At 43.8% G+C, this 12831-nt stretch overlaps 1 protein-coding gene across 1 annotated transcript in view; it reads right to left on the bottom strand.

Moving 5' to 3' along the window:
- LOC109922892 (BUD13 homolog) overlaps positions 1 to 12831 on the bottom strand; it is a 33151-nt gene that overhangs the window by 5967 nt on the left and 14353 nt on the right. Inside the window, exons 3-8 of the mRNA XM_048615344.1 lie at positions 9963 to 10022; positions 8993 to 9047; positions 6714 to 7279; positions 5994 to 6274; positions 3392 to 3506; positions 1833 to 1971 (exon numbers count right to left, since the gene is read on the bottom strand). Coding sequence (XP_048471301.1) covers positions 1833 to 1971; positions 3392 to 3506; positions 5994 to 6274; positions 6714 to 7279; positions 8993 to 9047; positions 9963 to 10022 — 1216 coding nt within the window. The remainder of the gene's footprint in view (positions 1 to 1832; positions 1972 to 3391; positions 3507 to 5993; positions 6275 to 6713; positions 7280 to 8992; positions 9048 to 9962; positions 10023 to 12831) is intronic.

Raw genomic sequence — 12831 nt, 5'->3', positions numbered from 1 at the left:
TGGGGAGGGGAGAGCAACAGAGAGAGTGAGCAGGGGGAGGAGCAACAGAGAGAGTGAGCGGGGCGGGGAGGGGAGAGCAACAGAGACAGGGAGTGGGCGGGGGGGAGCAACAGAGACAGTGAGCAGGGCAGCAGAGAGAGTGAGCAGGGGGAGATGGTGATGGGCATTTTGGAAGCATTAAGGCAGACAAGTCCCCAGGACCTGATGGGATCGATCCAGGAATACTGAGGGAGGAAATTGCTGGGGCCTTGTACAAAATCTTTGCGTCTTCTTTAGTCATAAGAGAGGTCCCAGAGAACAGGAGAATAGCCAACATTGTTCCTTTTTTTAAGAAGGGCAACAGGGATAATCCAGGTAATTTCAGGCCAGTGAGCCTTAAGTCAGCGATAGGGAAATTATTGGAGAAGATTCTTGGAGATAGAATTTACTTACATTTAGAACAATATGGACTTATTAGCAATATGTAGCATGGCTTTGTGTGGGGAAGAACGTGTCTCACAAACTTGATTGAGTTTTTTGAGGAAGTGGCAAAGATAATTGATGAAGCAGGGTGGTAGATGTTGTCTATATAGATCTTGGCAAGTTGTTTGACTAGGTCCCTCATGGCAGGCTGACACAAAAGGTGAAGTCACATAGGAAACGCAGTGAGCTGGTAAGATGGATATAGAGCTGGCTTGGTCATAAAAGACAGAGTAGCAGTCAGTAATTTTCTGATTGGAAATCTTTGACCAGTGGTGTTCTGCAGGGATAAATGATGGGACCCCTGTTGTTTGTAACATATATAAAATGATTTGGAAGAGAATGTAGGTGGTCTGATTAGTAAGTTTGCAGATGACTCAAAGATTGGGCGAGTTGTGGATAATGAGGAGGATTGTCAGAGAATGCAGCAAATATAGATAGGCCGCAGACTTGGACAGAGAATTGGCAGATGGAATTAATCCGGGCAAATGCAAGGTGATGCATTTTGGAAGGTCTAACGCAGGTGGGCTCTAGGCGTACAGGTCTACAGTTCCCCGACAGTGGCAACACAAGTGGACGAGGTGGTCAAGAAAGCATATGGTATGCTTACTTCATTTGTCAGGGCATTACACCATAAAATTTGGCAAGTTGCAGTTGTATAGAACAATTGATGTTATAGCTGTATAACACTTTAGTTAGGCCACATTTAGAATATTATGTACATTTCTGGTCACCACACTACCACAACGATGAGCAGGCTTTGGACAGGGTAGAAAAAAAGATTTACCAGGATATTGCCTGGTTTGGAGGGCATTGGCTGTGAGGAGAGATTAGATAAACTTGGTTTATTTTCACTTGAATATCAGAGGCTGAGGGGTGACCTGAATGGAATTTACAAAATTATGAGAGACATGAATAGAATGGCTGGTTGGAGTATTTTTCCCAGGGTAGAAATGTTAATTACTAGGGGACATAGGTTTAAGGTAAAAGGGGGATAGCTTAAAAGAAATGTGAGTGGCAGGTGCTTTTTTTTAAAATCAGAGGACGATAAGTGCTTGGAACTTGTTGCCAGAGAAGGTGGTAGAAGCGATAGAAGAACAATGTTTAAGGGGCACCTTGAAAAACACATGAATATGTAGGGAATAGAGGAATATGGACTGCACAGAGGCAGAAGGTTTTTAGTTTAGAAAGGTGGCATGTGTTAGTTCAGGTTTGGTGGGCCGAAGGGCCTGTTCCTGTGCTGAACTGTTCTTTGTTCTAGTGTTAATGAGGTGGTAGAACAGGCAAACTCCATCGCAGTTAAATTTTGCTACAGTCTCCCACAGCTCAGGCGGTGGCAGATGCTCAGGTTATGAATGCTCTCTTACTCTCACCCTTTGCCCCACTGGGCGTATTTTTCTTGCTTTGCCGCTTTTTCTTCTTCCTTCTTCTTATGCTCGATTCGCTCCTGGTCTAAGTCCCTCTTTTTTCCTGATTTGTCTCGGAAGATAGTAGTAGCATGCCTCGAATCATCTTTAAAGCAGAAGGAGAAAAGATCTCAGCACCATCGGACGGTTGCCCCAGCAAATGTATAACACCCTCATTCCAAGGGATTTCACATCATTAGTTACTGCCACAGGGATGGACCAGACAGCAGCAATGTAACAGTTCCATGGAAGTAAGGAGAACATAGCCCAGGTTGCTCTAGGGTAGCTGAGAGGTAGCAGCTGTCCATCACAATTTCCTACAGCAATTACTAGTGTGAAACAACAACGTAAAGACACAACAGGTAGATGGGACCGGCCAACTTCCAATAATTACACACTTACTTCATTACCTCAAGTTTAACTTGCCCAAGAAAATTTCAGGACATTTCCTGCAATCCTTGTCTAAAACACCTTGCAGATCTCCCTTTATTCACATTATTCCTGAACAAGTATTTGGCTTCAGGATACTAGCCATCATTTAGCTAAAATCATCTCTCCAATTTTCTCACAAAAGACAAGGTAGTCCCTGCCTCATTCTGTAAAATGCTGAATGCTCCCCTTTGTATATTAATGTCTTCCAACTTCCTTTCCACTCTTTAATAGTGGCATAAAATGGATACAGAATAGGAGGCCATGTGGCCTGTCAAAACCTTGCCCAGCCACTCATGTAGTCCCATCCCAACCCTTTCCAGATAAATATCCAATTCCCTCTAGTCATTGTACTGCAGATGTGATTGCACCAGAGGAGGTCTAAAGGGGATTCACCAGGATGTTAACTGGAGCATCTTAGCGACGAAGAGATGCTGGATGAGCTGAGGTTGTTTTCTTTGGAGCAAGAAATTTGAGGGGGAACTGATTGACGTGTATAAAATTATGAGGGGCATGGACAGGGTGGATAGAAAGTAGCTGTTCCCCTTAGTTGAAGGGTCAATAACATGAGGGTATAATTTTAAGGGGCAAGGCAGGAGGTTTTGAGGGAACTTGAGGAAAGTTCTCTCACGCAGAGGGTGGTGGGGTGTGGAATGCACAGGCTGGATGGATAGTTGAGGCAGGAAATCTCACAACCTTTAAAAAATACATGGACGAGCATCTAAAATGTCATCACATGTAAGGCCACGCAACTGTAGATTTAGCATATTTTCGGCAGTACAAACCCAATGTGCTGAAGGGTCTCTTTTGTACTGTATGATTCTATGTTGGAGCTACAGTAAGACTCAGTGTTGCCTGTTGGGCTCTTTGTTAACACCCAGGATGATTACTTCCACAGTTGAATATCCAGTAGATACTACTCAGCTTCAAACATAAAAAGTAAGAAGCCAAGAGGGTAAGATAGGTGTTGTAGGGCTGGGGGTGGAGGTCATGCAGGGATAGTGACACCCAGAGAGGCAGAATCATCAGGGGAAAAGAATAACACAGTAAGGTGTAACCATGCGCCTGTGGGGGATGGCCTTGAGCTCTGTCAATACCTGCCAAATGTTCTGCTGCTCGCTCCTTTTGCCTCCGATGTTCTTTCTCTTTCCTCAGAATATCTGTTGATATCAGACCAGTCTGACCCCCTGAAAGCATCTCATTCCCTTGTGACTGAAACACATTTAAAGAAACTGTCAGTCCATCAAAATTTCACAGATTGTTTTGGTGCTGATTTCTCAAAAACAAGACCAAGACCATACAGCGTCATAGCAAACACCAGCACCTCCACTCTCCATCTCTCATCAGTTAGCTCCTTGATCTTCATTTGCAGATGACACAAAAAAAGGTGGAAAGACAAGTTGTGAGATGGATGCAAAGAGTTTCCAGAGAGTTATTGACAGTTTAAAGAAATGGGTAAGACGTTGGCATATGGCGTATAAATGGAGGAAAGCTGCAGAAAGCTGCAACACAAAGTGACTTACGGAGACTTGTGCATGAAACACAGAAAGCTAACACGCAGGGGCAGCAGGTAATCAGGAAGGCTCATGGAATGTTAGCCCTTATTTCAACGGGGTTAGAATATAAGGGTAGGGAAGTCTTGCTGCAACTGTACAAGGTGCTGGTGACACCACATCTGGAGTACTGAGAGCAGTTCTGGTCGGCTTGTTTAAAGAAAGATCGTATTTCACTGGAGGCAGTTCAGAGAAAGTTCACTGGGTTGATCCCCGGTACAGAGGTATTGTTTTATGAGAGAAGATTAAACAGTTTGGCACTCTACTCACTGGAGTTTAAAAGAATGAGAAGTGATTTCATTAAAAAAATATTGTACTCTACAGGGGTTTGACCAGGTAAAGGCTGAAAGGATGATTCCCTTCAGTAGAGAGTCTAGGACAAGAGGTCATAGTTTCAAAATAAAGGGATATTAATTTAAGACCGAGATGATGAGAAGTTTCTTGTCTCAGAGGGGTGAGTGCCTTTGGAACTCCTTGCCACAGAGAGCTGTGGGGGCAGAATCCTTATATACATTTATGGTTGAAATAGATTCTTGATCAGTCGGGGCATCAGGAGTTACAGGGAAAGGACAGGAAAGCAGGCATGAAGAATGTCAGGTCAGTCTTGATCTTACTGAATGGTGGAGCTTGCAGGGCCAAATGGCCTACACCTGCCCTATTTCTTCTGGTCCTACAGTCACTGGAAGCATCTTGCTAAGTCTTCCTTAGAAACCACTTTGGCTATTGTGGTCAGCTCACCCCTCTCTTCTCTTTCCTAAACAAAACCAGAGTGCTCAATCTCCCAAAAGGCAGCTTTAACCGTCATGAACAGTCTTCAGATGAACAAACTGAGGACTTGGAGTGTGGAGGTACAGAAATGAACTGGGCCCTCTCAAGTTTAATGTTGTAATTCCTCTTAATCCCCAGCTATTGACAATGATAGACCTTAGCTTCTTAACTGAGGAAGAATCCAATACTGAACCAATAGCATATGACTCTTTCTATCTAAATGCTTAACCACACAACATTTAAACAGTACAAATAAGCAAATAACAAATATAATAACCCATTTGGACAGTACAGTCAGAGCCTTGAGGATGCATCATCACCCTTGGGGTTTACACGCCTGTGTGTCACCGAGGGGTCAGAGAGAGACAGAGCATAAACATATTTTAAATTTTTCACTCCTGATTCTAGTGGCAATTGTTCAAATTCCTTATTTTCTGCATTGTAACTAAGATTCTAGGTATCTTTGTATGTAAGATGTTGCTGTAAGTGACGACTTGCACTGTACTCATTGTGACAATAAAGCTCATTCAAGTTTATTCAAATTAGGAACAGGAACATGGCACTGGAGAGTCCCCAAGTTAGGGGAAGAGAACCAGTCATTCAAAGAATAGCTCCCACAAAGTAAGGAGGAAAACTAAAAGCAACTAGATAAATGTTTATGAACACAGTGCTTTTGTTGATAAATAAACCTTTGCCTCAGTGAAACACACTAATGGTATCAGCACGGATCTGGTAAGGACAAAAGACTGTTTACTTGGTTTTCAGGATCAAAACTATCTGTTGAATAGGAACTTGCCTCTAAATCCCACCTTCACTGTGATAAAACACCCCATGGTACTTCACAGAAAACATCTTGAGAATTCGATGTTCTAATGCTGACTGAGACCAACTTCTGTGTGCCGCTGTCCTCCTCACAATTTCCTGTGAAGTCTCAACTCTTGAGAGGTGATCTTAAAAAAATTTATAAAATCATGAGGGGCATGGATAAGGTGAATGACATGGGTCTTTTCTCTTGGGTGGAGGGTTTGGGGGTGTTCACATCTAGGAAGCATATTTTTAAGGTGAGAAGAGAAAGATTTATAAAGGATACGAGGGGCAACATTTTTACAGAGAATGGCTCGTGTCGAGCAAACTACCAGTGAAAATGGATGCAGTCATAGTTACAACATTTAAAACATATTTGGACAAATAGACAAATAAGAAAGGATTGGAGGGAAATGGGCCAAATGCAGGCAGGTGGGACTAGTTTAGTTTGGGAACGTGATCGGCATGGACTGGTTGGACCAAAGGGTCAGTTTCTGTGCTGCATGACCCTATGACTGTGTAACTGTTCATCAGCTGACAAGTTGATTGTTGCTCCCAACCATTTACCACTTACCTTTCTGCTTGGACTCATGTCCCAGCTGGCCCCTTGTCCTCTCAAGGAAACCAGCTTCCTGGAAGGCAGTCTGTGGCCAGCAGGCAACAGCTCAGAGCCGTTTGAGCAGAGTTTATATTCTGTATCGGATGCCTCTGGCCTCTTCCTCCGTGGTGGCGACAAGTCAGAGTCAGAAGAATGCTGACACCTCTTTCGCGGAGGTGAAAGGTCAGAATCAGAGTGCTGCCATCTCCTTGAAGACCCAGTGGTTCTCCTGTTCTTTTGTTTAATGGGGGACAAACCTGGGCAGGAAAATTAATGTTTTAATTCCTCTACTTAGAAATATTGCTAAAGCAGCAAGCAGGTTAACAGCACCAAGTGTCAGCAACACAAAGCATTTCATTTCCATAGAATATTTGCATAATTTTTAATAACATACATGATCTAACCGAAAGGCAGAATAGGGTCAATATGTTGAGAGGTCTATTCCTGCTTCTAATTTGCATGTTTTTATAAAAGAGACAGGAGTTCTGGAAATAATAGGATAGTCCTTTCAAACAGGCCTCATAGGCACTGCAGACTGAATAACCTCCCTCTGTAAAATTCAATGATGTAGCATTCTAAACTTTTGAAACAATTATTGCAAAGCCAGAAAGCCACACCAGGGCCTGGCTAATACTCAAATATCTTGTGTGTTAGCTCCCCTCCTTGTTGCAGTTGATTGGGAGTCCAAGGAACTACCTTGTCTTTTCCGAGGAGGAGACAAATCAGAGTCAGAAGAGTGTGCAGCATTCCCAGCCGACGAGGAATCCGAGGAGTCGTGACGTTTACAACGAGCTGGTGATACGTCAGGGGAACTATTACGAGTTCTTCTAGGAGGCAGATCTGTAGATGTGATAAGTTTCTCTGTGTTTTTAGAAAACCTTTTTCTGGGAGGTGAAAGGTCAGGAGAATCATGGCGTCCCCTCCGGGGAGGTGAAAGGTTAGGACAATCATGATGCCCCCTCCCGGGAGGTGAAAGGTCAGGTGAATCGTGACGCCCCCGCCGGGGAGGTGATAGGTCAGGGGAATCATGGCGCCCCCTCCTGGGAGGTGAAAGGTCAGGAGAATCGTGGCGCCCCCTCCTGGGAGGTGAAAGGTCAGGGGAATCGTGGCGCCCCCGTTGGGGAGGTGAAAGGTCAGGGGAATCGTGGCGCCCCCGCCGGGGAGGTGAAAGGTCAGGGGAAATTCTCCTTATTTTTCTCTCAGAAATCTGAGGATCAGCTTCAATCCCTTTTCTTTGTGCAGACTCAGAACCTGGTATCAAACTAAAGAGAATAAAGAACATGTCAGTTTATCAAGATAAAAAGTGCAAAATAAAAACTGCAAGTTCAATAACTATAAGATATTATTGCTTTTATTTTAGCTTGCCTCCAACTGATAAAATCAGCTGGGCAAGATTCCCTCAATCTGGTAAAATACCTGCGAAAGATTCCAAATAGAAACACACGTCCACACACAGAAACCACATACAATAAATCACCCGAAACACAGAATTTGGTGAAGTCTACAGTACAAACTGAAGGAGTCTCGTGACAGTGGCAGTGCCCTTACCTCTTGCCCATGAGTTCAAGTCCTACTTGCTCCAGAGTTGTGTAACAGCCTGTCTGATAGGTTGTTTAAAAGTATATATATAATACAACTGGCCATTTGGCCCCACTAGTCAGTGCCAATACTGATATTCCATTTCTCCCACCCCTCTTCTTCAAACCTCATCAAATATCCTTCTAATCCTTCCTTCGTTACCCAGCTTCCCTTAAAAACACCCCTGCTATTCATCTCAGCCACTTTAAGTTTCACATTCTCACCACTCACTGGGTAAAGAAATTTCTTCTGACTTCCCATTTGGACATTTTAGTCACTGTTTTTAAATTTATAGTCCCTAGTTCTAGTCTATCCCACAACTGAAAACATTTTCTCTATATGGCCTGTGTTGTGAAGCTGGGTCCAGTACTTGTGAATTGGGAGGCAGGAAGATACGTTTTGGTGTTTGTAAGATGTTAAAGGGGAAAGCATTGTGTGTTCCCTTTAAAAGATGATGTGCTTTTTCTGTGCTTAGAGATTTAAAAACGGATGCCTGTGAGCAGCAGCTTGAAGTTTGCAAGTACAGAGAGCACCCAAACTGAAACATTTGTTTCGAAAGGCCATACAGTTAACAGGCCAAGCAACAGTTTTTACCAAGACAACAGACGTTTGAATTTAGCCAATCAATTTGAACCAGGCACTTAGATACCAAAAACCAATTAATTTTAAATCTTATGGTTTTGACAACATAGGACCAATTCTACTGTAAGAAATATTGATAAGTTATCAAGGATATAAAAGAAAGGGGAAGTTGGACAAAGCTCCAGAGGTAAGTGCCATCCGCCTTAGTTAGCAGCCCTCAGCTCTCAAGAGAATTCTGGCTCTCACAGCCTCCTCTATGTCTTACAGAAAGCACCATCAAAATAACAGCGGTAGCCATGGCACAACTAGTTAATATTCCTGACAGAAGAATCTACGTAGAAGGCACAGAACATTCTGGAGGACATGTAACCTGGCTGTAATTTTGAGAGACTTTTTTTTTTTTAAAGTGGGACTTATATTTATTGGAACAGCATACCATTAGAATCTTTCTTTATTTGGGAATCGTTAGTAGTTAGAAGAGATTTATTCGGTTTGTTAATAGTTTAGTTAATTTGTTCACTGTTAGAGTTAGATAAGTAAATTGTTAGTTGTTGATTTTAAAGTGAGTGTCAGGGATTTATTTTATTTAACCACTAGAAGTTGCTGAAAAGCAAGTTACACCACTTTTCATACTCCTTTTACAGATTATAAGGCAAGGTGCTCCTCTTTGGATGTTTCAGTTTTAGTTCTCAGATGGCGGTCAACCTCAGCTTTATAACATCTGTAACCAAATTCCTTCACACAGATGCACAGAAGACAGTGAGCACATTAATCTTCAAACACAGACAACATAGCGACAGTTATACAGCACTCACCCATCTCGACTTGTGTGTAGGAACACTTCGGGATCTTGGGAATCTTCCTTTTCATCTTAATAAAAAGTCATAAAACTAATGATGAATGCAACAACAATGACTTTCCTGTGTTTTGTTTTAAATAAATCAAAGGATTGTTAAAGGAGTTGGGTTGGGGTGTAGTCTCCATTTTTTTCTCGTGTCTAGTGGAAAGGACTGGTCTCAGCTACTGATTTAGTTATCACTGAAGGAGACTAAATTCATTCCAGCGAGAATGGGCACAACAAATCTCTCTAACTATGGGGAGCAGAGGAGATGCAATGCTGAAACAACCCTAAAACATGTTACTGACCCACACAGAGTTAAAGCTTCCAGCTGCAGAAGCAGTGCTGTGTTAACAGCATCAAGGCTGCAACTCACCTCAGCGTTCTTATTGGGTTCCCTTTCCTAAGCACTATTCAGCAACCAGTGCCCTATTAAACCTCACATCCTGCCAGCATGCATTTCCTCAATGTGATACACCAGGCTAACCTGTTGGGAGGAACGCAGAGGATATCTTGGATTCTGTATTTCAGGATGTGTCAGTACCTCAAGGGAGAGGACAGCATGGGGAGGGCTGGGGGTACATATATAGGAGTAGGGCAACAGTGGGGCAAAAAGCTTGCAAATCCTGGGTGGCACTCCAGGTATAGACGACAGAAGTGCCAGAAGGAGGGTCACCAGCATCTTCTACTGGTCAATTAGAGAGTGCACAAATAGTCAGTAATCTACACACAAGCAAAAATATATGAATAATAACACAACTGGCAAACGAATATACAAATTAGGAGTAGGCCACTCTGCCCCTTCAGCCTGCTCTGCTATCCACTAAAATGCTGGTGGCTGATTACCCCATTTTCCTGCTTACTCTTTGTGGCCTTTCACCCTCTTGCTTTACATGTGTTTAACTACCTCTGCCTTAATAATGTTTAAAGACATTGCTTCTGCTTACTATTGAAGAAGAGTTCCAAAGATCTGCAGACCTCTGTGAGAAAAAGATTCTCATCATTGCCTTAAGTGGTTGACTCATTATTTTTAAACAGTGACCTCTTGTTTTAGAATCGCCCACAAGCTGCACGTTCACAATTTGTTTCCTCTTTAATTGACCAGGAGAAGGAGCTGGTGGTTCTGGTTCCTTCTGGCACTTCTCCAATCCTTGTGCTAGAGACACACACACAGAGCCACGAGGGAGAGAGTTAAGAACAAAAGAACAAAGAAAATTACAGCACAGGAACAGGCCCTTCGGCCCTCCAAGCCTGCGTCAATCCAGATCCTCTATCTAAACCTGTCGCCTATTTTCCAAGGATCTGTATCCCTCTGCTCCCTGCCCATTCATGTATCTGTCTAGATACATCTTAAATGACGCTATCACGCCCACCTCTACCACCTTCACTGGTAACGTGTAGCAGGCACCCACCACCCTCTGAGTAAAGAACTTTCCACGCATATCTCCCTTAAACTTTTCCCCTCTCACCTTGAAATCGTGGCCCCTAGTAATTGAGTCCCCCACTCTGGGAAAAAGCTTCTTGCTATCCACCCTGTCTATACCCCTCATGATTTTGTAGACCTCAGTCAGGTCCCCCCTCAACCTCCGTCTTTCTAATGTAAATAATCCTAATCTACACAACCTCTCTTCATAGCTAGCGCCCTCCATATCAGACAACATCCTGGTGAACCTCCTCTGCACCCTCTCCAAAGCATCCACATCCTTTTGGTAATGTGGTGACCAGAACTGTACGCAGTATTCCAAATGTGGTCGAACCAAAGTCCTATATAACTGTAACATGACCTGCCAACTCTTGTACTCAATACCCCGTCCAATGAATGAAAGCATGCCGTATGCCTTCTTGACCACTCTATTGACCTGTGTTGCCACCTTCAGGCTACAATGGGCCTGAACACCCAGATCTCTCTGTGCATCAATTTTCCCCAGAGTTGCAAAATTTGGCACAATTGCTGCCCATAATTGAATGTATTGACGGTCATCTTTCAAACCTCCATAGACTCTGGAGCAGTTTCTATAGAATGTAGAGTAGCAAATCTAACCCACTATTTAAAAAAAGGAGATAAAATAGAAAATTACTGACCAGTGAACCTGACATTAATAGCAGGGAAAATGCTTAAGTCTATATAAAAGACATGATAACAAAGCATTTGGAAAGCATTAACGGGATTGGCCAAAGCCAGCATGAGTTTAAGAAAGGCAAATCTGACGGTTTTTGATTATGTAACTAACAAGATAAAGGAGAACCAGTGGATGAGATGTATTTGAATTTTCTGAAGGCTTTTCATAAAGCCCCTCGTAAGAGGTTAGTGGGCAAAGTAAAAGCACTTGGGATTGAGGGTGAGGTATCGGTGTGGATTGAAAATTGGTTGACAAACAGGAATCAGAATGTGGAAATAAATGGGTCTTTTGCTTGGAGTGGCAGACAGTGGTGAGTGGGTGTACCGCAGGTTCAGTGCCTGGGCCTCAGTTATTCATAATATATAAATGACCTGGATAAGGGAACCTAAAGGAACATTTCAAAGTTTTCTGATGACAAAATACTGGGCAGAGTTGCAAGGAGGATAGAAGGTGATTTAGACAAGTTGAGTGAGTTGGCTTAAACATGGCAGATGCAGTACAACATAGTTAAATGTGAAGTTATAAACTCTGGTATGAGAAAAAAGAGTAGGAAGTGAGGATATCCAGAGGGATCCGGGAGGCCTTGCACACCAGTCAATGAAAGTAAATGTATATTGGCCTTCACTGCAAGAGGATTTTAGTGTAGAAGTACAGATGTATTACTGCAGTTATACAGGGCCTTGAAATGAGACAGCACCTGGAGTATTCTGTGCCGTTTTGGTTTCCCTACCTAAGAAAGAGTATGCTTGCCATAGAGATAGTGCAGCAAAGGTTCACTAGGCTGATACCAGGGATGGCAGGGCTATACTATGAGGAGAGATTGGTTCAACTGAGCCTGTAGTCACTAGAGCTTAGAAGGATGATAGGAAATCTTACTGAAACATAAAAACTTCTAACAGAGACAACAAGGTGCAGGGCTGGATGAACACAGCAGGCCAAGCAGCATCATAGGAGCAGAGAGGCTGACGTTTCGGGCCTAGACCCTTCATCAGAAAAGGGGGAGGGGAAGGGGGTTTTGCAATAAATAGGGAGAGAGTGGGAGGCGGATAGAAGAGGGATAGAGGAGAGGAAACAAACAGGTCGAAGAGGCAGGGATGGAGCCAGTAAAGGTGAGTGTAGGTAGGGAGTTAGGAAGGGGATAGGTCAGTCCAGGGAGGACGGACAGGTCAAGGGGGCGGGATGAGGTTGGTCGGTAGGAGATGGAGGTGCGGCTTGAGGTGGGAGGAGGGGATAGGTGGGAGGAAGAACAGGTTAGGGAGGCAGGGACGAGTTGGACTGGTTTTGGGATGCGGTGGGGGGAGGGGAGATTTTGAAACTTGTGAAATCCACATTGATACCATTGGGCTGCAGGGTTCCCAAGCGGAATATGAGTTGCTGTTCCTGCAACCTTCGGGTGGCATCGTTGTGGCACTGCAGGAGGCCCAGGATGGACATGTCGTCTGAGGAATGGGAGGGGGAGTTGAAATGGTTCGCGACTGGGAGGTGCAGTTGTTTGTTGCGAACCGAGCGTAGGTGTTCTGCAAAGCGGTCCCCGAGTCTCCGCTTGGTTTCCCCGATGTAGAGGAAGCCACACCGGGTACAGCGGATGCAGTATACCACATTGGCAGATGTGCAGGTGAACATCTGCTTGATGTGGAAAGTCTTCTTGGGGCCTGGGATGGGGGTGAGGGAGGAGGTATGGGGGCAGGTGTAGCAC

The sequence above is a fragment of the Rhincodon typus genome, chromosome 32 (assembly GCF_021869965.1).
Source record: "Rhincodon typus isolate 14 chromosome 32, sRhiTyp1.1, whole genome shotgun sequence".
Taxonomy (NCBI): Eukaryota; Metazoa; Chordata; class Chondrichthyes; order Orectolobiformes; family Rhincodontidae; genus Rhincodon; species Rhincodon typus.
The sequence above is the reverse complement of the archived record's forward strand: the minus strand, read 5'-3'. Positions and strand labels throughout refer to the sequence as shown.